General features: G+C 44.1%; 1 protein-coding gene across 1 annotated transcript in view; it reads left to right on the top strand.

The window, feature by feature from the left end:
* The window catches only part of LOC122387632 (lanC-like protein 3), a 62,666-nt gene that overhangs the window by 14,120 nt on the left and 21,844 nt on the right, over nt 1-26,702 (top strand). The window contains exon 3 of the mRNA XM_043377987.1: nt 5,244-5,459. Coding sequence (XP_043233922.1) covers nt 5,244-5,459 — 216 coding nt within the window. The remainder of the gene's footprint in view (nt 1-5,243; nt 5,460-26,702) is intronic.

Below are 26,702 nucleotides of genomic sequence, written 5' to 3' on the forward strand. Positions count from 1 at the left end.
TATGAAAACGTCCATAAAAATATAAAAATTGGACATAGAAACAATCAGAATTGAACAATCTATGATGCCATACCTAATTTGAACCGATTGTAAGCCTACTTCAACCTTTATTCTACCCTTACTTTTGTTCCGTGTCACGGAACAAGAATATGGTAAATTGAGAAATGCACTGCCATTGAAATGCCGTTATGAGGATATGGCAGCCTCACTGGACGATCGAAAGCGAGCGTCTTTTGGGAAATTCGACAAATAATGCGCATCACGGTAAAAAAAAGTGTTTAATTTTTTGATATCAGTTTTTCCTGCATAAAAATCATTTTCTGCCCAATAGTGGACGAGAAAGCAGGAAATCGATATTTACTGATTTGATGGAAGAATACGCAAAAGAAATGGCAGTGTATCCATAATGATAAACGTGGTGTGGATTGTGCATTGTGCAGACCTGACCGTGATTGTGGTGAGGACTTGCCATTCAAGTCGTAAGTATGGGTGCTTGTTCGTGGTGATATTGATTTATCGTAAGAAGCACCTAATCTCATTTCGTGCACGTGACATGCAGGTGATCATGGTTGAATTGGATGGTAGGTATCATCCTGCCACGGGCTGATTCTCTTTCGTAAACATCTGATTCTCATTCGTAGACAAACCAGGTGAGAAATGTGATGGAAACATTTATTTCACAAACACACTCAATAGCATACATTCAAGGCACGTATACTGGATTCATTCCTTCACGCTTGTTTTAAAGCTTGCTCCATAGTTTGACATCAAACCATGTCATTGACATGAGTATGACATGGTTTGTCAATACTTCTATCTTGTAAGCACTTCAACTTTGGAAAGTAATGAATGACTGGCATTTTAACTGATCCAATTATGATGATTGCATGGTGAAATTGTGGAGCAACTGTTTCTTATCTGTTTCAATAGTACTTGCAGGATGCTTGCTTGCTGCTTTGGAGATCTGAAAACAGAACAAAGCACAATGTCAAATTTTCAATCAACGTGTTTCCTTAGTAAGTTTCCCTTTTCAGTCCTGTGATGCCCAGTTGCATGGGTGATGCCCGATGCGGAGGCCATAACAGGTCCAAAAAGCAGTGGGCGCTGCCCGAGGTACCAAAAGCCCCTCCATGAGAGCACAAGTTCCTGCGCATGCGCACATTGCCTCAACCCTGTACTGGCGTACATTAGTGATACTGCTCATTGACTCGGTCAGCCAATCAGCGTCCCCGATTACATTAATAGATGTCGCTAGCGTCACGTGAATCCTGCTTGCGAACACATTTTAAGAATGAAACAGCTGCGCCATTTCCGCCTTCCATTGATTCCTTCCATCTTAGTATCAACTATACGCTTTTCAACTAACTTAAGACTAAGCTTTAAACTATGGTCAGTATGTTATTTCTGGTACCTACATACAGGGTGTCCCAAAAGTCTTGCAACATCCGTTTTCTGGATTGTTTACGTATTTACCGCTGATATAAATGCCATAACGGTGGTCTTTCTGTTGCCATGGGTAGAAGGCACTGTTACACACCCCGACCATTGGCGGATGCCGCCTCGGGGCGTGGCTGACCTTGACTGCGGCGACCGCTGGCCGACCCTGGGTCAGTCGCAGACATGAAGGTCGCCGGGCGGGTCTCGCGGCGAGAAGCTGTGCGCTCGCGCGCCATTGGATTACTGGAGGCAGACGTGGCTCAGCGGGATGTCGCAGAACGGTTCGGAGTCAACCGGACTACTCTCTTTCGATGGTGGCGACGCCATTGCGAGGGTAAATCCCTGGCCGACATGGAGCGCTCCGGCCGACCAAGTACCATGTCCAAAGTCGCCAAGATCGTTTGCTCCAAAGCTGCAGGGAAAAGAGGACAGAGCGTGAGGAAATTGGCGATAAGGCTAACAAGAAAAGGTTATCCGATGTCCAAGTCAAGTGTACACCGGTTCATGACGCAAACAAAGCAATTTAGGCCATACAAGAGGCAAAAACAGCCAAAATTGAGCGAAAAACAGAAACTTGCAAGATTAGCGTTTTGTAAGAGAGTAGAAAAATGGAGTTTTGAAGAATTTAAGCATGTCATCTGGTCCGATGAGTCTGTATTCGAACTCCAGCAGAAGCCAAACCGGCAAAATGATCGAGTCTGGGCGAGGTCTGGCGATCAGGTGCCACGCGTGGAAACCGTCAAACAGCCCGCCAAGCTTATGGTATGGGGTGGAATGACCGCGCAGGGTCTTACTGAGCTCCACGTGGTGCCCCCAAAGCAGACGGTAAACACCGCGTACTACGTGACAGAAATCCTGGAGGGCTCACTTTTGCCAGCGGTCGAGCGTACAAGCAAAACTGGCGGCATTACAGAGAGGAAACTCATCGACCCAATGTCGCGGGCAATTTTTATGCAAGATGGTGCGCCAGCGCACAATGCCAAACGAAGCCAGGAATGGTGCGACGAGCATCTACCGGGGTTTTGGGCCAAAGGTGAATGGCCTGGAAACTCGCCAGACTTAAACCCAATCGAAAATCTGTGGGCGATTTTGAAGGAGAGCCTCAACCAGCAGGAGCCCTCCACAAGCCTCAGCCAGCTCGAGCGACGCCTGAAGAAGGCCTGGAGAGAAATCTCGACGGACACGCTGCGTAGCTTGGTCGCCAGCATGCCGTCACGCATCCAGAAGTGTGTCCGACGACGCGGTGATTATGTCGGCTGCTGAATACACAAGTACATACAAAAGAACGTGTCTCAAACCAGACGACAGCGATGTTGCAAAACTTTTGGGACACCCTGTATAATTTAAAAATAACTGCTTTATGAATTTGGCTTTACTCGTCAGAATAGAATACTCTATTTTTTTCCATGTTCAAAAAATATATCACCTACCATGTAACTTATCCAGGTAAAATGGACGCTTTCCGCGTCGTTGGTGTACCCGTTGTTCTATATACCCTGATCATATCAAGCCGAATGAGTGCACGGTGGCTCAAAATGTCTCACAATTTGATTTTCGACGGGTGCCTGGCAGTCTGTGCTGTTGGGGCGTTGTAGCCATCTGACGTTCACACACGCCTTTTTCGGGTGGTTCAAATAACAGAAGACCTTCGTTAAACCACAAAGTGTGCTTTAATATACTTTTATGTTGTATATGTTATGTTTTTGGGATGAATTGTAGTGATTTGCGCTGATTTTCCCGTAGTTTTCGCATATTTTTTTCAGGCGAAGGACCCCAAATTCCAAAATTTTGTCGAAGATAGTGGTGCAAGGTAGACTGATTTTTGTAGATAATCCTGATCTATCGTTTAGCTAGTTTTTAGCTAGATCGGTGACGTTTGTTGTCCATGACAAGCAACCACCCGTTTGACAACTGGTGCATGACCCTTTTTGGCCGAGCCCAAGTTTGTCAATCAGGTTTATCTCTTGCTCTCTCTCTCTGGCTTCGTTAGCTGATATAATTCCGCTTTGCTCAATCCTAACTGCTTGCAGATGAGCTGCTGAAGCTCTCCAGCAAAAACCATGCCGAAAGTCCGGCATGAAAAAGTCCGGCAAAAAGTATCAGGGTCAGTTACCCTGATACTTTTCATTATCAATGTTATGGAAAATGAAACTGAAGTTGAAAAATTGTCAAACAGTGATTGTCCTGATAGTCAAGACTCTTGCTTCCTTCTTACCTTGCATATTTTCTGGGGTGTGATATGCCAGGCTTGAAGCAGCCTTCTGAGCAAGTCTCAAACTTATTTGATATGCATGGCATCAAAACACTAGTGAGCATCCAAGAAAGAAAAACATTCATCTTTTTTGATTTTTCCAATTTGATTTTCATTTTTCTTCAATGTGCGCTCAAATCACCAAGGACGTGCGAGCCACAATTGCCTCTTTCAATCTAAAAGTTTATTGGAGTTTTTGATGACGTCAGTAGGAAAGAAGTAGCAATTATTTCTTAGTGTCTCTACACACAGCCATAAAAATTATCATTATTTAATAATGAGGTTTTGCAGTTGAATATTTGCTCTCAATGAAGATTGAATATCAAATTTTGGCATTTTTAGTAAAAGACGTCATTGCATTAGTAAAGTCAACAACTCGCGTAAGAAATGTCGTGTTCAAGGTTTTCAATGTCATGTGAATTAACTGTAAGTAAGGTTTACGCTCCCTTATAATCTAATTCCATTGGCTTCGTTGATCAGCATTTTCTAGTAGCGTTCACTCACACACCAGTTAGAGCATAAAAGCGCCAGTTTTGTATTATGTAATTGGACTTCCCGAAAATCCATAAATACATCTAAGAGTTAGTTTAGAAAATATTTTATAAAGCCTTTACCTGCTTTTCCCTAGGCGTTATTTCTTTTTTCATTACCTGAAATAATTATTGAACGCTTTTCTTCAATAGCTGTAAGGTGCTCTCCTAATGACCAGGTAAGATTGATTTGAAAGGGATGTGACAATGCAACATGGTGCATTTTCTGAAGCTGTCAAGCTCATGATGATGAAGGAACAATTGGTACCTATTAGTGGTGTCAATTTCAGAAAACCTTTGTCCAAAGTCCGTCCAATGTCCAATGCTTACGTCGACTGTCCGTCCAAAAATGTCCAAGCCAGCCATTTGTCCAAAGATGTCCGACACCTACGCAATAGTTAACACTCAACACTGTTATTTAATTTGCTTTTCATGTACCGTTACCAGCTCAAAAGTGCTAATCATATGGAAAGCTGAGCTTTCTAATAGCCAATCAATTTTTTTTTAATGTTGAGGTGTAACAAGCGATTGTCCAAAGTTGTCCAAATCCTGCTGCCACTGTCCAACCGAATTCCGAATTGGACATTGGACAAAATCGGAATTCCGAAGATTCAAGTTCCGATTGACACCACTAGTACCTATAATCACTATTCTGTACCAGAGTGCAAACTCCCCTACGGCAAATGATAAAACCATTACAGGTTTTCAAAGGCTTCACCACTTTCAATGTTGCTGGGCACCATTTGCATGAGTTTTACAGGCCAGACTGCTTATCAGAATGTAAGATTAAGGATTTAAAATTTTATATTTGAGTACTTAAGATTGAGCTGGAAATCTCACAGCCGTGGCCACAGCCGTAGCCGTGATCTTGGAGATATTGGCAGCCGCCCCGACCCATAGCCGTGGGGCTGCAGCCAGCCGCGGCTGCAGCCGGCCGGTGCAGACCTCTAGTTTGTAGTTATTGGTGCCTTGGCGGCCAATGAGCTGCGTTGACTCTGTGAGACGTGAGTTGTTGCCGGTTACAGGTGCCGCTCACGGCATCAGCGCCATACTGCAGATGCTGATGTCTGTGCCCGACTACCTGCTGACGCGGCCCGATGTGTCTCGCGACGTGAAGACCACACTGGACTTCCTGACCAGCCTGCAGCAGGCCAACGGCAACTACCCGTGCGCCATGGACGAGCTGGGCGGCCGGCGGCCCGAGCCCGAGGAGCTCATCCACTGGTGCCACGGCGCGCCCGGTGAGTACCCCCTCCCCCTGCCGGTCTCAGTACCCCCCCCCCCCTGCCGGTCTCAGTACCCCCCCCCCCCCTGCCGGTCTCAGTACCCCCCCCCCCCCCTGCCGGTCAGTACCCACTAGAGATGTTAAAGGGACTATCCCACCTTCAAAAAGTCCCGTTTAGAATTCGGAAATGTTCCTCAGGATATTGTGAAGAATTCTGCAAGTTTTTACGCGTTTTCATCGTATACTTTTTGAGATAATGCGGCTTTTATATTTCATCGTGACGTCATTTAGATTGGATCTGTGACGTAATAAAGGATTTACTTTACCAATTATCGCCGGGGCCGCCGCCGGGGCGCCGAGTCAAGGCCAATTACAACAACGCCAGCTTATTCGTAAATCAAGTGATACTTCACTTAAATGCGTGACAGGCGTTCAAAGGGCAAATGACGTCATCAGATTGCCGTTAATAGTTAACCCGCGAGTTGCTGGGGGGGGGGCGTTAAACGCCCCCACTTTTTTCGCCGGGCCAAAAACGGCGGCCAAATTTTGGGTACCTGTAGGGAATTGATTGAAGTTTATTGTGACAAAGTTTCAAAAAAATCGGTCGGAAATTTTTTGAGATATCGAGGTTTTAGTGACGTCATGATTTCTGAGTTTTCGACCAAAAACGGCATATGTTCAAAAAATCATATAAAATCACAGAATAAACATACAGACATGCCGTTAGCGCCATTAGACTGCCAATACCATGATCAATCAAATGGCTATCTTCGATTATTGATTATCGTTCCGCATTTTCCATAATCTTGAACTGAATCTTGGCAATTTTTCGTGACTACTTCACGACCATGATACATGAATTTCTTAAATTGAACTTTTTGAGCCAAACACGTACACATGATAAAATGAATGTCACCATCGTGTTCTACGCCCCAAATTACCTATAAAACATGTGTCACAGGCTGCGAATATCAGTTTTGATTTTCGGGGATATGTGCCTACCCGGTTGACCTGACCTTGACCCTGACCTATGCTTGACTGACCGGCCTACATGGAGCTGACACTCTTGTAGGCCTTATAAGATGGATTGTGCACCGTTTTGACAGAGTTTATGGCGAGAGGCGCCCATTGCGAAGTCCTGAAGTCCATGCTACTGAAAGCCCGATTTCAGGTGTTTGACCTGACCTTGACCCGACCTGTGACCTCAAAATTCAACTTTAAAGTGCTCATCTGAAGCGTCTCGTCGCGCTCTTTCGTTTGCCGCCTCGTGCGTTTCGCTGCGCCTATTGGTTCTCGAGTTATCGGCTGGGGGCGTTTAACGCCCCCCCCCCCCCCAGCAAACGGTGGGTGGCGAAATACCCCAGCAACTGCCGGGTTAAGAGATTGGGACTTGTACAGGGAACATTTTCAAATGAAGGGAACGAATTTCTTCAACAGCACGAGGCTGCGAGGGTAGCGACCAAGATAGATAGTGGTTTCTGAACCTCGCCGCAAGCTTGGCTATCTCAACTCAAATATAATGCAAAGGTGGGATAGTCCCTTTAATCGGATACCAACTTTTTGGTATGCCGACACCAAATCGATACCAAGTTGGTATTATAAAATACCACACGGGGCCGGTAAATGATTTCTTGAGGACAGAGGTCGTTGTTGATATTCCGCCCGAGGCAGAAGGCCGAGGGTGGAAAATCAAACAACGACCGAGGCAAGATTACTACAACATACCAGGGTATATTGAATTAGGGGGTAGGACCAAGTTTAGTAGGCATGATCTCAACAATTATCTTGTTTTATATAGCGGTTTTCATTTTCAAAATATTATTTTTGATATCATGAAGTTTGTATATCTCGGTTTTACAAAAAATAGTAGGGCAACAAAGATAAATTTCGCGAAAAAATAATTCTAGTTCGAAACATCCATTCTGGTATGCAAAATTCAGTATGAAGCCCAGTATGGTGACCGTCTAGTGTGCTTCCAATGCTGAGTACCTGATATCAACAGGAGTTGTTTACTATTTTGCCTTACGTTGCTAGGTGGTTGCTAGGGAGCTAAGGATACTCTCTTGCGCGATCATTTGCACTTATTTTTCCTCAATATATCGACATGTTGCTGTTTCTGAGACCTACCTCATGCTAAGAAAAAAGCGGTTTTCTTAAAATGTGTATTTAAGTGCCGTAGTATTAACACAGCTCTGCAATTCTGCTTAAATATCTGCAAAATCCTTACTTCCCGGAAAATTGTTGGTGGTGATGAGGATCGAGCCCGTCGATGAAAAGTAAGTCAATATTCAAAGGCTTCAAAACGTTATTTCTTGTTGTTCTGTGAAATAGGAATGCGAAGACCGATGATAGTGCCAGTGTTAAGCTTTTCAATGAAGCATTGCAATTAGTAGTAAGGTTATTATCACCTAAGATATCTTCCATAAAATATTAGAATGCTGCCATTGTCTTGCTGTAGAACAGGGTTACTTTCAGTCTCTTGGGAACACGATTTGCCGGTCTCAGATCGAAAAACACTTCAAAAAGCGGTAATAGACAATGAAATTTCCTACCTGATAGCATCTCGGGTTTTTATATATCCTGTCTAGAATTTTCATGAATCAGACGTAAAAATGGCAAATTTCGTCAGATTCCGAATTTTTGCCATTGGGTCTAATGTAAAGCATGGCTACATTCAGTCTCTTGGGAACACGATTTCCGTACCTCAGATTGAAAAACACTTCAAAAGTCGCAGATAGTAGATGATTTAATCTACAAGATAGCATCTCGCTTTTTTCTGTATCTGGTCATGTATCTTCATAAAATCCTCTCAAATATAGTCAATTTAACATTAAAGTCTATGGATTTAGAAGAATTTTCATATCCGACTAGATTTGGGCTACCATGTCTGTTGACCGGGGGCCGCAACATACTACAACATTCTTGAGGACCGAGGTCCTCAAGAAATCATTCCGGCCTAAGTCGCCTAAGTTAAGTGTGGTATTTATTTTACCATATGGTGCACGTAGTTGCAAAATGAGCCTTCTCAAAACCACGCTTCTCACCAGTTTCTTAGGATTTGACTTTGGTGATGACAATTGAAATTGTATTGAGTTTTGTTATTTAAAAATAAAAAGTAGGGAAACGTTAAGAAAAAAAGTGAACAATGCGTGAAGAAGTTGAAGCCTTACTTCGAAATATCAGTTTCCAGCTCCCGTTATATCGTGTTCAACATCAGTAACCGTGGAATCATGAACATCAAAATGAAGTAAGAAGCACGGCACGGTAACACCCGGAGCTGTCAACACTGCCCTGTCGACTACTCCAAAATGACGTGTAGGGGAGAGTGGGGCAAAGTGGCCACCCTAACGCTTCTCACGATGCCAACGCTTGATTTTTAACCCTATTAGTGGCAGGCTCCTGGCTACCCCTATTAGTGGCAGGGGGGGCTGTTTACGACCCCCCCTTGATATCTCGAGATCTAACGGGCCGATTTTCAAAATTCAAACGGCATTCGACTTCGCTCAACGTGATCTACATTTCTAAAAAAAAAAATTAAGAAAATGTCAAAAGGGGGGTTGAGGGGGGTAAAAACGGGCAAATTGCAGATACATTTTAGACTGCTTATCACGGCCAGGTTTCTGAACCAATCTTAACGCAACTTTTGCCGATCGATAAAGAATGAACCAGGAATTCACATGGATCCTAAAAATATGCATTTTCAAAAATCATAGGCGGATACAGATCATTGAGATTGGGGGTACACAAAAAGTATAGCAAATAAGGTTTTTGTTGGTACTGTTTCTAAAAAGGGTGGTAATGGTCTTGTTATGTTACAATTTTCTTATGAGAGAACGACTACAATTGTATTGGTCATGCATAGGCGGTGTCAGGGCACCTATGTTGGGAGGTAAAACATAACCCCCCTTTTTGGACGCCTGGATCCGCCTATTATAGCAAAAACGTGTCAAAAGAGGATGCACAATAACTTTGTATATGTTATCACATGATAAAACTGGTGCATACAGTTATAATACATCAGCATCGTGATCATCGCCCAAATGACTCGCTTCACGAATAGGACCCCCCAATTCCCAGTGCTCTGGAGCCGCCCTTGGTAAAGTTATGAACTTGAAATTTTCAGGGAATGTGCCCAATTTAGTTTTAGGAAAAGTCAGAAAATTTCAGCATCGTAGCTTCAGCAGTTTCGGAGATATTCCCGAAAAACCTGAGGGGTGGATGAAAACAACCCCCCCCTGCCACTAATAGGGTTAAACTTGGAAAGATTCTTTCTATACCAATATGATCCCTATTAAGTTGCCTTTTACTTCAACTGCGTTTTATTTCAAAAGGCGTTCACATTTGAAAGATATTGACAAAACTTTAAACCTATGCATATTGGCCACTTTGCCCCATACCCTGGGGCAAAGCGGCCACCGGCGTCTTCTCAAATCCCGATATGAGAAACAAAATAGTTGCATCGTGTACGACTAGGGTATTTGATGGTGACAAGGTTAAGCGAGGATGGATGTTTACTTTATCATCTTCCACCTGTAGGTAAACAAAGAAAGGATTTTCATGAAAATAAACATTTAATTGCATTATTAGGTAACTCATGCAACTGAAAAGTGGCCAAGATGAATGCATGACGACACATTTGAATATAAATAATGTTTTTTATCCAGATGGAATCAACTTATGGCCAATTGGGGGGGGGGGGGTGGCCACTTTGCCCCGGCCACTTTGCCCCGCGCATACCGTCCGAGACAAAAATATTCCAGCTTAGCTATTAGTGGGGTAAAACATTAAAATTGGTAGAATACATGTACGATAACCATGCAATGCATAGACAAGAACGCTTATAAAAATTCCAAACGGTTATGGAATAACATAACATTTAAAAATTGTAAACATAGTTGGTAATCTGGCAAGAAATGCTTTTCTGTGTTTCACAGAACAATGGTGATGGGCCTGAAACCCCGGTCTGGCTCATTCGAACGACCGTGAAGAGAAGTATATTTGGAAACCATAAATTGGTACTGACGCCAGCTATGAAGGGCTAAAACGATGGGTGGCCGCTTTGCCCCGGGTGGCCGCTTTGCCCCACTCTCCCCCACCTGAATACAAATTTGATTATTGACGTTTCATGGCCCTTTCCGGTCAGGTCATGACCTTGACCTGAGGTCAAATTTTCAAAATTATCTTTCACGACGCGTTTCGACGGGAGGAACACGATGCTGGGGCATTCCACGATAGATCGTACCAGGCCCGTCACCCTCATCTCTCAGATTTTAATGAAAATCGGTCCTAGGGGTAATCATAGGCCCCAAAGACGCCTGGCAAAATATCAGACTTCTCAGATCAAAACTTTTGAGTTTGATGGCCTATAACTCAAGAACGGGTTAAGCAACCGACAAAAAGTAAACAACACTAAGCTTGCGATGAATCAAAAATTAATATTACTATTTAAAAATTCCAAAGAAAAAATTTCATTGTTGAGCAAAAACCTTAATCTTTTTTCATTTGCCTCTAATGACTTTTGGGACCAAAATTTTTCACATTTTTATTTTTTCTATACTTCATGTCATTGCAAATCGACATGCAAAAAATTAGAAAGGTGTTCTTTCCATAAGTTCCTCATTTTCCCGCAAACAAAATGGGTTTCGGAGGGGTTGATACGACCCCAGCACGCCGTTTCGCTTCTAATAGAGCTAGAGCCTTGCGGAAAAAACGAGCGTGTGTGCCGTTACAAGTCGCAGCGATTGGTACCCGATTTTAAGGTCTCAGGTTAACCGGTAGCGTCTGAGGTCAGGTCACGTGACTGAAGTTACGGGTTCGGTTTTTAGTAGATAACTTCGCAAAAAAATGGCCGCAGAGCCGCAATTTTGGCATCATTGTGTTCGCCTAGCTCAGGTGCATCGAATGGTACACTTTTTGCTAGGGTGAGGTCAACTTAAGTAGTTGACCTCGGGTCAAGGTCAGGTCAGAGCCCCTCAGGTCACGAAGCTGGGCAAAGGGTATCATATGGCATATCATTCGATTCGGAAGGTCTTCCCGAGTCCATTGGTGGCTTTCCCGACTCTCTAGCTCCATTTGATCGGGAGTTATTGACGAAAAACTCGTACGACCCTAGTGACGTCATAAATGACGTCACACAAGGTTAACAATGCAAAAGTAAAGCATTGAACTTTGCAAGGAGTGCATGAAATCACGATGCCATGTACGTGGGATAGTTTTAGATCATTCTCGGCGCAAAATAACAGTTTTTTATATTTCCCCATTGATTTATAACAGTGATGTCACGTGACCGACCTGACCTCATGTAACCTTGAAAAATTTCCAGATATACAAGTTGTGAGACCTCTGGAGGACACCATGTATGCGTCCTGTAACTTTCATCTCGGACAGCTATGGTCATGCGTCCAAAACAATGTCAGAACCAAACAGCCTTTTTCACCCTCGCGCTTATAGGAAAGAGGGTTGGATGAACCCTCTCTTCACTTTTTTTCAGATGACTCAGACTTCAATTGAAATTTCAGTAACTACTAACTCGTGATGTCACTAGGCAGCTTTACCACGCCATTTGTAAGCTCTTCTCCCGAAATCACTATTCGAAACCGTTATCGTGACGTAAAATAAATACATTTATAGAAAGAACACCTTCCTAATTTTTTCCATACTTCTTAACAACGACCCAAAAAAATAAAAATTAAAGAAATAAAAATTCAAAAAAATTTGGTCCCAAAGTCCAAAAAATACAAATGAAAGAAAACTCGATATGTCATATATCAAAAATAGCGTATTTTTCGAAATTTCAAAAATACATATTAATCTCTGTTTCATTGCAAGTTCAACATTATATACCATTTGGCATTTGAATAATCCGTCTTAGAGTTACAGCCCGCCAAACTTAGCGCTGCAAAGCAAGATCCAAAAATGTTATACACCATAACTAAAAAAATACTTATCTGATACGCCTGAAATTGTTACAGGTGGATTCAGAGCCCCTGATTACCCCTGAGACCAATTATCGTCAAATTCCGAGAGATGAGAGTGTCAAATTGGAAAAAAGTGGTACGATCTATCGTGGAATGCCCCTGCTGGCAAAATAAATGTCGTCACGGTCTTGGGTCAAAAGTTATTGCCGGAAAACGCTTTTAATAAAAACTGCTTTTTTGAAGTTTTTCCCTCTGGAGGCTAGTGGCAGTTAGTCACTAGAGGCAGTCATGCATGTCCACAAGTAGGGGATGCACGCACTAGACATCGAATTGTAAAGGTGATTGATGCAGAAAAATCCAGAACGTATGTCAGCGTTCGGTTGCCCCTGACTGCAGTGGCTGCTGGTATGACAATTAGTTGGGATCTCATGGTGGATCTCATGGTCTTAAATATTCAAGTCTTTCCAATTTAGGCAATTAGTAGCAGCGTGAATCCTACATACGTGCGGTCTGAGATTCTAAGCACGGCCACCCCGGTCGACCACAAGGTACAGCCCACAGGTCACTTTGGATCTGTGAGTGAAATTGTGTATTGTTTTTTTTTTTTTTTTGCAAAGAATAAAGATTTTGCCTATCGATCAACGTATATTTTACCGTTTCGAATTCGCATGGATGCGTCTTTTGAGAATAAAATGTCCGTAGCCTGAGCTCGTTACCTATATCATGCTAAAATTTCATCATGATCAAGGTTTTTTGATAAAAAACGGGCTGCAAATTGCATTAATGGGATTTTATGAAAAATCAGCAAAAGCTGGTTCGTATACTCGTATTTTGCAGCTTCTAGTAAATCATGCATGAACATGACGCTACATTTTATACTGACGTCGCTGTCACTAGCTGACAATGGCGCCCCTCTCAAGGGAAAAAAGTCGCCCCCTCGAGCAACATGGCCCCCCTTTTGCTGATTTCTGGCTACGCCACTGATTAAGCATCAACATACGGACGAGTGAGCAGCAGGGAGGCCAATGTGATGTAGTTATGTGGATATTTAATTACTCCGAGCCAGCCAGAGGAGCAGATCGTTCTATTACCTGAAGTCTACTCTCGATCCGACCACTACTCGACGGAGCCTTTTCCCGGCTGAAGCCTGAAATCATAGTTTTGATTACCAGACCGGCCACTGGTATAAGCCAAGGATGCGAATTCTGCGGCATGACAGCTGCTACTCGTGACTTTGCGGGGTCAGCCTCAATGCTCTAAGCAGTACACACTTTATTGTCCAACAGAGCTACAACACGGCGACGTGGTGGCTCCGGTTTTCTGCCCCTATGCTAGAGCCGATTGACTGCGTGCCGGCGCTGACCGGGGTCAGAAGGAACAACCGAGCAATCGATAAACTATCTGGCTCACACATCCAGACTCCCAACATGCTTGTGAGCAGTGGCGTATTCAGGGGGGGGGGGCATGGGGGCCATGGCCCTCCCTTTCCGCCCAGCCGCCCAGATGGCGCCCCAATTAGCGCCGACTAGGCTGATGCCGTTTTACAGAGGGAACATGAATTAAAGAGTGATGTGAAGGCAGGGATCGAGCTCAATATCTCTTTGGGGGTGCTTGGACACCCGATTGTTCTCCAGTCGCCCCTTTAAAGGTTGATGGCGCCCCTCTAGAGCACCCGGCGCCTCTCTGAAGTTCACAGCTGCCCCAATCGGCCCCATTCAAGATCGATGTCGCCCCCTGAAACCACTGGCGCCCCTCTAAGGCACCCGCATTCTTCTCAAGATCACAGTCGCCCTATTCGAGATCAATAGCGCCCTCAAGAGCCACTAGCGCCCCCCCCCCTCCCCTTGAGGCTGAAGTTGTTCCGATTGAGACTTAAGTCGCCACTCAAGCCCAACGACGCCCCTCCAGAGCGTCCGGCGCGCTTCTGAAGATCACAGTCGTTCTCATCCGAGGTCGCTGGCGCCCATCTAAACGGAGATTACAGCTGCCTCATCTTAACCCTATTCCTGGCGGGCTCCGCCGGGACAAGAAACTGGCGGGGGGGGGGGGGCGATTCGGCCCCCCCTTCAGATCTCAAAAACTACACATCGCAGCGACAAACGGCGAACGGCGTTTGATAGGTCGTTTAAAGATCTACAACTTTTACATAAAATATTTTCAGGTCAGGTCAATATTGAGGTCACCAGAGGTCATCAACGATAAAATGTTTTGGAATTAGTTACCTATATAACTTTTAAACTAAGAAACATAGAGACATAAACCAATACATTTTTTGTTGCTCTTGCCGAGACGATGCGAAATAAGTATGTGATGACCTTCACAGGTCAATTTAAAATTTGACCTGAGGTCAAGGTCAGGTCATTCATCAATGAGGTTGTGGGGTATGGTCATGCTGCATACCAAACGACGCGCCTTGACCAGGCGAGCAGTTTGGTACAGGGACCCGCAGTTGCTACTGTACACATATATTACCAATTTAGAATTGCGCTATCATTTGGTAAGTGCTGGCCATTGGAGAAAGGAAATGTAGCGCAAAGTATGGAGGAATAACACATGTTTGCTCCTAGCACGTATGTTTTGTATAATTCCTCTTACCGCAACAGATATTCTTCCAAAACTACAATCGTGCTATTTTTCCGCGCCGGTTGCCTCCCCAGAGCCCGTCCTTGGTATCGCCTATAGCTTCCATTCCCGCTACGCGAATGAAAGTCACGTGACTACTACAGGTTTGCGCTCAGTACTAACACACCTAGCCCGAGGGCCGGTCCGTAGCGGGGAGGGGTAGAACGCCTGAGCTCCAGCGCAGTGGAGGTGGTGGTGGCCCGTATCATAAAGAGGCAACCGTAAGCAGAACTACAATTGCCGCAGTATAAGATTATGATCAACTTTTCTTTAAATGTATTGATTGACAAGAAAGTGCAATGTTTATCCGATATAATAAAACGGTGTGCAAAGCCTTGGAAGAACTATAAAACATATTCAGCAACGTATAAATTTCTGATACAGGCCATGACCTTTCACCTTGCCTCCGGGGAGGACCGCTCGGGAAGCCACATACCGAACGAATCGAGGCCTTGCAGCGCGGCGGCAGAGGAGGTGGATAAACCATCGCCAGATCTTTCGATTACTTATGTTTCCAGAAGAAGGAGGGTGGGGGGTGGAGGGGGGCTATTTTCAACCCACTCACCAATCCTTTCCTTATTAACTTATAGCTTACCGAAAAATGAAACACAATGGTGGCCGTCACGAGATGTAGCGAAGAGTGCCTCAGCCACACCGGTTTTGAGTAAACTTTAAGCATTCGAATTCAGGCCAGTGATCCTGAAGCATTATTTTATTTTTGTCGTGCATAAGCTGGGATGACGTGGTCCAAGTTAATTGTGAAGAAACGGTTTTAGTTTCAGAACGTTTATGAGGCTAGTCGCGCCAAACAGTATACGTTTGTTGTAAAATGTCAAATAGAATGTTGACGTGCTATCCAGATGATGGAATTTATTTGACACAAGAAGTCAAAAAGTGGCATCGTTAGTCATCCTGCATACCTATAAATCGATTCGTCACCTTGGTTCGAGCTCAATAGTTCTTTTCGCGGATGATCGGTTTCGTTTTCTTTTATTTGGGGGGGGGGGACAGTTTATGAGCCAGTAACCACCCTCCCCAGCCCCCCAAACAACAATTGTTGACAAATACTGTGATGGCCTAAAAAAATGCCCTCAATTGTGTAACGTAGGGAAGAATGAGGTAAGTTGAGCCGCTTTTGTTTTTCGTAAGCTACAGGCTAACTTACTGATCATTTTTATGCGTTTACGAGTTGGACGGACAGAGTGGTCATTGCGCATGTAATGGTGGCCAGAAATGTTTCATACCGCTTATTTTTGTACTGAAAGGCTACGTCAAAAATCATCTTGCACGTTGCTCATCTTACCCCATGGGCGGGGTAAGTTGAGACACGTCGTGGGGAAAGTTGAGCATGGATGGAAAAAGCGAACCTCTTCTTTTCCCGGGCGCGGCGAAGAGTGGGCTCTTTTATTTACTCCATGGCATACATACTTATGGCAAAGTTTTTTTCCTCCATCAAAAAGTGACTGTTTTAAGCCTTCCAATAACTCGTCAATTTTCTATCACGAAAGAAATCATTTTATCCTTCAGATAATCTGCAAATCACTTACAACTTGTGTAATCAACAAAGAAAAACAATTTCCTACCATTTTTATTCAGCAGATACAAGCGCAGCTCAGTTTGGTTTTCGACAGCGTAGACAACAATGGCTTATCCGGCTCATCTTCCCCCAGGTGAAAATGGCTCATCTTCCCGACCCGTGGCCATTTTCGATTAATGACACCCGCTAAGGAAAATAACCATGCACCGCAGATAACAACCATCTCATTTTAAAGGCAAAACATGTCTTAGTTATCAGGGGCGATACCACATGTTACCGGGTGCTGAGCGTGAGAACGTTGCCGTCTCACGTGAAAGACTACAGCATCGTAAGCGAACGGCACATGGAAGCTCGAGTCAATCAGCGCCATAGGAGCTGAGAAACATGGGGTGGCTAAACTTGCCCCTTGGCTCATCTATACCTCACTTTCCCCTATTTGGGGCTCGCAACCTTGATTCGTTAGAGTTATTTGTCTGTTCATTATAAAAGCTGTCAAATTTGCCGTATCATTAAACTTTTATTGAGTTTGTATTTCACACTTATCTAAAATGAACAATTTTGTCACTGGCTTCTTTTATGAATGGAATTGGATGGTCGCATGAATGAACGAATGAATAGCTCCATTTGAGCATCAGCTGAAATCAATCCTAAAATTTAATCTACAAGTCTGCAACGAAAAGGTTTAAAAACCAGTGCAAGTTAGGTGCAGTTTCTAATCTATGCCGTTTTTGATTAAGTGTCTCATAGTTCAATTAATCTTGTTCCGCTTCTCTCACGATTCATTTTATGTGTTGCTTACATTGTTCAAGAAGTTATATTATTCGAGCTCGTTGGTCTTAAAAACTGCTATCGAAGTAAATTAAAGTGTTTCGGGCTTCGGCACTTAAAAAGCAATCGATATTTAACCCTCACCTATTTAGGCATTTCTTTTCAGCGTCTTACATGTAGCGGAGGGGCGTAGAAACCCTCAGCCATTCGGCCCTTGATAAAAAGAGCCAGAGCTTCGCTGAAAAATAAAAAAAGAGCGTGCTGCTCGTGACGAGAGAAATCCGATGATTTGAGGGTTCTGGTCATCGCTGACGAGAAAAAGCCAATTATTTTTATGTCCTGGTCAATGCTGAGATCCTAGGTCACTGGTTGACCTCCCAGATCAGGTTAATAACCCAAAAGCACGGAACATTGGGTCCTGCTAGGATTTCTACAAGTGAAGTTTGCTGGGACTTGGCTTGCTTCTGACTCCGAATTTGCACTTGCATTGATCAAAGATGATGTATCAAAGCATTTGGGGTAGGACGGGTCACGCCAGATCACTCATTAGGCGTTCTGCCGGCTATATCGAATGTTAACCAGCACTTACAGCCTTGCAACATATTGCATAGGCACTATAACTGATACTTAAGTATGCCTAGTTTTCAAATGCTAAAATGGGTGCTAAATTTCAAACCAACACTTCCTAAAAACCACAGTAAAAAGGTGTAAATTTAAGGAAGTTAACCGAGATCATTTCAAGTAAATGACCTTAACCTGAGTTTCACGTGACCTTGGCACCCACAACAATTAATGAGACAAACATTAGATATTATATTTCACATGTTGTCACGTCCCTAATCACGTGAAAAGACTATGGAAACACACAGAAGATGTGCGCTGACTTTCAATTGCTATTCTGGCCTGACATGATCTTGAGAAAAATAATCACAGGTTAAAGGTAATTTGGTTCAGGGATTTAAAATTCTCAGACAAGATGCAAAAATGATAAGGGCTATTTAATTTTCCGGGAAGTTGTAAAATTGATTAACTCCAGGACACCAAAGACTCGTCGCAATCCTTCGCTTTGCCGCGATTTATTGGTGTAAAACAGCGGGCGCGGTCTACTTACCTCTACTTATATGTGTGGTGAGGGCTAATATTCATTTTATCTGTGTTGATGAATGTGCAACAATTTCTATATGAACTGAGACCAGTCCATATGAGTACGTTTTTCTCACGGACAATGACAATATAAAAAACAATGCGAATAAAACCAAATATTTAGGCAACAACGTACCTTCGTCAGTGGAGAAAAATAAGTGTATAGGTTTAACATCGATGAGAACTAAATGCGGCACCGTCTCGGTCTGGCCAGCCGGGTTGCCGATAAAACACACAATGTTTATAAGCTTCCATGATGTGCTTAAAAAACTGCTGAAAATATATCTTTAAAAAAATAAAGATAACTACTTCATCGATGTTATCGAAAAAAAACATGTATGCCTAATTACTCATTTCTTGACACTGACGGAGGCACTTTTTTGTGCGAAACGTCTGGTTTTATTCGTATTATTATATTGTTATTGTATTGTCATTCCCTGTGAGAAAAAAGGATAACTCTTCAGTTAGTAACCATAACAGCGAAACGGCTTATTGTAACACAATTCACTGTGTATACGAAACCTATAAGTCCCTAAAATAATTCTATTTACAACTTTTAAAAAGATACAGCTTATACAGCTTGGGCATACAATTTTTTTCTGCATTAAGATAATATTAATTTATCTCCACAGAATATGGTAAATTAGTGCTGCTGAAGTTCGCTTTCGAAGCGTCTCCTCCAGACATTCCACAGCTCTCGTGCCATTTTGGATCACGGAACATGGCTGGGCGCAGGACACGTCAGGTCGTCTGCGAGCTTGGACGGACCACGTGACCACCTCCTCCACTCCCCCTCACTCCCGTCCCCTTCCCCAGCAGGGCGTCCGATCTAACCGCGCCCCAGGCAGTCGGCTCGGTCCGACCCTCACTGATCGAGCCACGGCCCGGTGCCGCCTGAGTTTGTGCCGGGTGCAAAACTGGAGCAGTAACTAGCGCCGGAACTAGTAATCAGCACGACCATCGTCAGATGGCAGGAGTGAATGGAATAAGCGGTTCCAGGTTTCAGAAGGAATGGGGCAGGAAAAAGCGCTGAAAACAATGTTTTGCTGATATAGCCATAAAAAGTTCACTGAATTAGGAGAGCAGCACATCAGTTTAAAGCCCTTCAGATGGTGGTTTTAATAAGCACACAATCATTTCCCAATTCGCCTCCAACGGTGTCACAGGCAAAGAATACGCTGAAATACTAGTGTGTACAGAAGCAACTGCGGGTCCCTGTACCACTTACAAGTCTTAAACACCATCATGTCGTGATTTATTGACAGAAAAACGATTTATGACGTCACATGACCTCAGATGACCTTTGCCGGTGCCCCTGTCAATTAGCGGCACCAGGATCATCACCGATGAGATAATCTTCCATAATACTGAAAGAACTGGGTGGTTTTGACTCGTTTATACGAAGCAGAAGGCGTTTCAATATTTTCCCATAGGCTTGCAATGTAAAGGTCACGAGTCTGGCCTGACCTCAGGTCACAGATATTAAAATTCTGAGATATACAAATTGCACATACTGGTACCCTAACTAAAGCCTGAAGAGAAGAAATTGATCGGTCAAAAACTCTAGCTCTGGCGTGATTGCAAACTTTTCTGAGGTAGGGTCACCAAACCGCCTCTGGTGACCTGACCTGAGGTCAGATCAACTCAAAATTTTCAGAAAATTGCGTAAAAGCCTTTTAGAAAAAGTCAGAAAATTTGAGCTTCCTAGCTCAAAGCGTTTGGGAGATATAACCAAAAAACCTCAGGGGGGGGGGCTCCTGAGGCCCCCCCCCCCGCCAGGAATAGGGTTAAGGTCGATGGCAACCCTCTGAAACCAATGGCACCCTTCTTAGAGTTCCCGGCGCCCCTCTGAAAATCACATTCGCCCCATCCGAGACAACGTCCCTTGACACTATGACTACAGTCGCCCCACCCAAGCTCAAAGCGCCCCTCCAGAGCGTGCGGCGCCCTGCTGAAGACAACAGTGGCCCCATCCATGCCCAATGGTGCATTTAACGCAGTCTAAAGATCACAGTCGCCCCATCAATCAGAGATCGCTGGCGCCCCTCAAGAGCCACTGGCGCCCACCTGAACCGAGACTTCAGTCGGCCCATCCTAGATCAATGGCGACCCTATGAAACCACTGGCGCCCCTCTGAAAATCCCAGTCGGACCATCCGAGATCAATGGCGCCCCGCCCCATTCAAGATCGATAGCGCCCCCCTCTCCTGAAACCACTGACGCTAGGTAATTATTTGACAATGGGGCTTTCTCATCGACACCAAGGGCCTTTTTCAAGATGCAGCAGCCAGGCGGCGCCGAGCTGGGCTTGGATGTGCCAAGCGTTCCTTATTAGGCAGCCTTGTAAGTGCCACCCTCGTTGCGATACCGCCCCTCAACGCGACCCTTCACCGAACAATGCCACCCCTCAATGCAAGTGGCGCCCCTCAGCGCTGTGCCGCCCATTATTGCGATGCCGCCCCCGCCTAGCAGTTCGGTACCGCCCCCAGCGTATGCGTTTTTTAATTGAACCTGCTTGGGTGTTTGAACACCCACTTCTAACTCAGCTTGTGGGCCACGCCGAGACACGCAGTAGGCGGCGTTCGAAAGAGCGTCAAAAACTATTATAAAACTATTTAGGTCATTGTTAAGGTTAGGTCGAACTGGTCGAAGGTCAGGTCACCAGAGACAACCAAAAATCAAATTTCGCCGATTTTGGCATTTTTTCGATAAAGCGGCGCATAAGTCAGGATTCAGAGAGAGATTGAGCTATAAGCGCCGCAGCAAAGCGCAATCGATACCTCTTTTTATGCTCGTTCTTATTAATTATCTCAGATTTGACCTAAGGTAGGTAAACATTTTAGCCGTAAAATATACGTATTCGCGGGGGACGTTTAGCTGTAATACCTTTTGGTTCAGACCTGCAGGAGATTAGTTTAACTGGCATCGTGTTCCATTTTTCGAGACTAGTCAAATGAACTAGAATTTGACATTAACCCGGCAGTTGCTGGGGTATTTCGCCACCCACCGTTTGCTGGGGGGGGGGGGGGGCGTTAAACGCCCCCAGCCGATAACTCGAGAACCAATAGGCGCAGCGAAACGCACGAGGCGGCAAACGAAAGAGCGCGACGAGACGCTTCAGATGAGTACTTTAAAATTGAATTTTGAGGTCACAGGTCGGGTCAAGGTCAGGTCAAACACCTGAGATCGGGCTTTCAGTAGCATGGACTTCAGGACTTCGCAATGGGCGCCTCTCGCCATAAACTCTGTGAAAACGGTGCACAATCCATCTTATAAGGCCTACAAGAGTGTCAGCTCCATGTAGGGGTCAGTCAAGCATAGGTCAGGGTCAAGGTCAGGTCAGCCGGGTAGGCACATATCCCCGAAAATCAAAACTGATATTCGCAGCCTGTGACACATGTTTTATAGGTAATTTGGGGCGTAGAACACGATGGTGACATTCATTTTATCATATGTGTACGTGTTTGGCTCAAAAAGTTCAATTTAAGAAATTCATGTATCATGGTCGTGAAGTAGTCACGAAAAATTGCCAAGATTCAGTTCAAGATTATGGAAAATGCCGAACGATAATCAATAATCGAAGATAGCCATTTGATTGATCATGGTATTGGCAGTCTAATGGCGTTTACGGCATGTCTGTATGTCTAGTCTGTGATTTTATATGATTTTTTGAACATATGCCGTTTTTGGTCGAAAACTCAGAAATCATGACGTCACTAAAACCTCGCTATCTCAAAAATTTCCGACCGATTTTTTTGAAACTTTGTCACAATAAAGTCCAATCAATTCCCTACAGGTACCCAGAATTTGGCGCGCCTGCGGCGCGCCGTTTTTATGCTATGGCCCGGCGAAAAAAGTGGGGGCGTTTAACGCCCCCCCCCAGCAACTCGCGGGTTAACCCGGCAGTTGCTGGGGTATTTCGCCACCCACCGTTTGCTGGGGGGGGGGGGGGCGTTAAACGCCCCCAGCCGATAACTCGAGAACCAATAGGCGCAGCGAAACGCACGAGGCGGTAAACGAAAGAACGCGACAAGACGCTTCAGATGAGTACTTTTAAGTTGAATTTTGAGGTCACAGGTCAGGTCAAGGTCAGGTCAAACACCTGAAATCGGGCTTTCAGTAGCATGGACTTCAGGACTTCGCAATGGGCGCCTCTCGTCATAAACTCTGTCAAAACGGTGCACAATCCATCATATAAGGCCTACAAGAGTGTCAGCTCCATGTAGGGGTCAGTCAAGCATAGGTCAGGGTCAAGGTCAGGTCAACCGGGCGGGCACATATCCCCGAAAATCAAAACTAATATTCGCAGCCTGTGACACATGTTTTATGGGTAATTTGGGGCGTGGAACACGATGGTGACATTCATTTTACCATATGTGTACGTGTTTGGCTAAAAAAGTTCAATTTAAGAAATGCATGTATCATGGTCGTGAAGTAGTCACGAGAAATTGCCAAGATTCAGTTCAAGATTTTGGAAAATGCGGAACGATAATCAACAATCGAAGATAGCCATTTGATTGTTCATGGTATTGGCAGTCCAGTGGCGTTTACGGCATGTCTGTATGTCTATTCTGTGATTTTATATGATTTTTTGAACATATGCCGTTTTTGATCGAAAACTCAGAAATCATGACGTCACTAAAACCTCGATATCTCAAAAATTTTCCGACCGATTTTTTTGAAACTTTGTCACAATAAACTTCATTCAATTCCCTACAGGTACCCAAAATTTGGCGCGCCTGCGGCGCGCCGTTTTTATGCTATGGCCCGGCGAAAAAAGTGGGGGCGTTTAACGCCCCCCCCCCAGCAACTCGCGGGTTAAAGGGCATTTTGAGAATTTGACCTAAGGTGAAGGTCATCACCTAGCCGGGAAAGGTCATATTACATATTAGTCGATCGGTATTGTCGAGAAGGAAAATAATTATATGAGGCGTTTCATTGCTCTACCATATCTCTATCAAAAGTTATTGTCCAAAACCTACTGGAGACCTTTCATTACCTGAGATGACCTCAGTAACATAAAAGTGGTCACATCACGAGTGAATTTTTCCGATGAAATGTGTCATATATACCTGTATCCCGATGTCTGAGGGTGTTTTCGTTCAGAAGGAGAGCATCTCAATTTTCTCCCATTAAACTGCGCCGTGCTGGGGGGGGGGGGGGGGGGTGCGTTTTTTTCGCCCTTCCCCTTAGGTTTTTCGCGAATATCTCAAAAACAGCGTCGCCAAGCGCCATCGTTTTTGGTACACATGTTTATACATCTTTTCCACACAATTTGAGAAAATTTCAGACCCGGATCGTTCAAGGTCAGGTCACCAGGTCACGTCAAGTGACCTTACCTCAGAAAAAGTTTAATTAAAGACTCGCGATAGCTACACCGACTGAACGATCACTTTTGAAACTTTCAGAGATTGATAAGACAAACAATATGTATAACATATTTGTCTCGGACTTTTGATATCTGTGACCTAAGGTCAGGTCAATTTTGCGACCTCTCCATTACAAGTCTATGGGAGAGTCTATGAAATGCGCCTCTTTTGGACGAATGTTGTTCAATGCCCTCTCAAACATCGGTTCATAGGTAAACAAAGCACACTGAATAGGAAAAGTGCACCAGTGAGTTGGGACTCTTCTGTATGCTCCTGAGGTCATCTCAGGCTATGAACGGTCACCAGCAGTTTTTTGGCTATAACTTTTGATAAAAATACGCTAGAGCGGTGAAACGACGTCGGATGTGTTCAGCTCGACGATACGGATCGACTGATATGCAGCATGACCCTTTCCGGTCAGGTCATGACCTTGACCTGAGGTCAAATTTTTAGAATGACATTTCAATGTCAACGTATAGTTCTTTCGACGCGTCTCGACGGGAGGAACACGATGCTGGCAAAATAAATCTCGTCACTGTCTTGAGGCAAAAGGTATTGCAGAAAACATTTTTTCTTAAACACAGATATTTTTGGAGTTTTGCCATCTGGAGGCTAAACCCGAGGTTGACGCGACGGTATGACCCGAGGTCAATTCTGAGGGCAATAATCAGAAAGGTCTGTAAAATGGCTATCGAATGTGCTTTACCGCGGCGCTGTAGCTCTATTGGTTCCCGATTTATCCGTTGGTAGTTTCCAAAATTGTTTGAATGGACTAAATTTGACCTTTGATGACCTCTGGCGACCTGACCTTTGACCTGACCTGAAAAATGACGGAAACAAAGTGTTTCCGTCATTATTTTGACGCTCTTTCGATTGCCGCTTACCGCGTGTCGCTACGTGGCCCAGGAGCCAAGTTAGAGTGGGTCGCGTGAAAACGCCTTCCCCCCAAGCATGACACGGAAAGACACAGGCCACCAGCACGGCGCGGTTTAACTAATAGGTAGGTAATGGAGAGGTCGCAAAATTGACCTGTCCCTCATTGTAGATATTTTGTCTGGGGATTACGCAAGGCGAATGTTCGGTGAGATGTGAGATCAGCAGGTATCAATGGCGCTTATTCAAAGTCGATCATGCACACTCACATCATCAAAGGTCGTCTTCTATACTACGTCGGCCGAGGACATCCTTTACCTTAGTGCCACTATATGGGACAGTCTCACGCCTCATCCATCTGGCACTCATGCAGTCACCAATGTCCACACCACAAGTAGGGGCTGCGCGCACTATAGACATCGAATTTAAGGTGATTTGTGGAGAAAAAAATCCAGAACGTATGTAAACGTTCGGTCGCCTCTGACTGCAGTCGCTGCTAGTATGACAATCAGTTGGGATCTATCTCATGGTGGATCTTACGGTCTGAAATGTACAAGTCTTTCCTGGATTCAAATTTCGGCAATAAGTCGCAGCGTGAATCCTTCATACTACGCTCAGTCTTAGATTCTAAGCACGCCCACTCCGGTCGACCACAGGCTGCAGCCCACAGGTCACTTTGGATCAGTGAGTGAACCTGTATAATTTTTTGCAAAGAATAAAAAATGTGCTCATCGATCAATGTATGTTTTACCGTTTCGAATTCGCATGGATGTTTTTTTAAAGAATAAAATGTCCGTAGCCTGAGTTTGTTTCCTATATCGTGCTAAATATTCATCAAGATCAAGGTTTTTTGATAGAACAACACCGGGCTGCAATTTGCATTAATTGGATTTTAATAAGGTGGCGAAGTACTAGAATGAGCAGCATGATTGAATATCGTAGAAGAATAACCGTATGCTCACTATCATTTAACAATCCAAAATTAGCCTAAAATGAATGAATATGTTTCGGAAACGTTTCCTTCTTCAGTTCAAAAGTTAACTTTACAAGGCACAGAAATGTACAAATTATCGAACGTCACAAAAGCGCCGAATTAAGTGATCCCACCAACGGATATTAATGACATTCTCGTGCCATATAAGTAGCACGGCCTCTTTTAACCAATGTAAGACCATAGTGTAATAAATAACAAGTGAAGACACTTCGATTATTTTGTGTAATGCGTTTTCTTCTGCCGGAAGTGCTCTCTCCGAAAATCAACGATATCTGATGACGATTGATGACGTTTTCGTCATTGTAGTGCAAAAATTTCATCCCTGTAGTGAAAACTTCTAACCCAAGAAACTACTATCCAAGATTGTAGTTATATAAGTATTGGTTTTAACAGCTAATTCACCCTTATTTTCTACAAAACACTGAAAATAAATCCCTCTACACGCAACTTAAAATGAAATATCACTTAAACATAATGAGAAGACCAAAAACCTATTTTTACTACACATCTATACAAGCTAAGAATGTCTTCTTTATGCCAGAATGGGTATAACGTATGAACACAGGGACAGGCCCCACAGCTCGCAATACCTAAGAATTCATGTTCTCTTATCAGGCATATCGTTCGGAAGCTGTGTAAATGCCGACGCAGTGTTAAAATGGGCCAAACAGCTATTCATCGACTGGGCATTTCACCGGGCTGAAACGCATCGATGTCCCCTGATTTTGCATATTATAATGCATTCAATAGGAACAATGAATATGCGATGACTCTCATTCATTTCGCGCAATAAAAAGCATAGGTTCTCAAGTCAAAGTGAAGGAAAAGACCGATCAAAATGACTCGTATAATACAGACTTTGTTTAAATACTCTACACTTTTAGGGGCTGGTACTGTTATGGTGTTCTCTATTTTTGAATATTTTCATACCGGTTCTGTCACATTGCATTCAGTTAGCGATCATACATGCAATAAAAACAGTGGGTTCTCGAGAGTAAAGTTACGGAATAGAGGGAATGCTGATACGATGTTCAGCA

Source organism: Amphibalanus amphitrite, unplaced genomic scaffold, assembly GCF_019059575.1.
Source record: "Amphibalanus amphitrite isolate SeventyFive unplaced genomic scaffold, NRLGWU_Aamphi_draft 000293F_arrow, whole genome shotgun sequence".
NCBI classification, from domain to species: domain Eukaryota; kingdom Metazoa; phylum Arthropoda; class Thecostraca; order Balanomorpha; family Balanidae; genus Amphibalanus; species Amphibalanus amphitrite.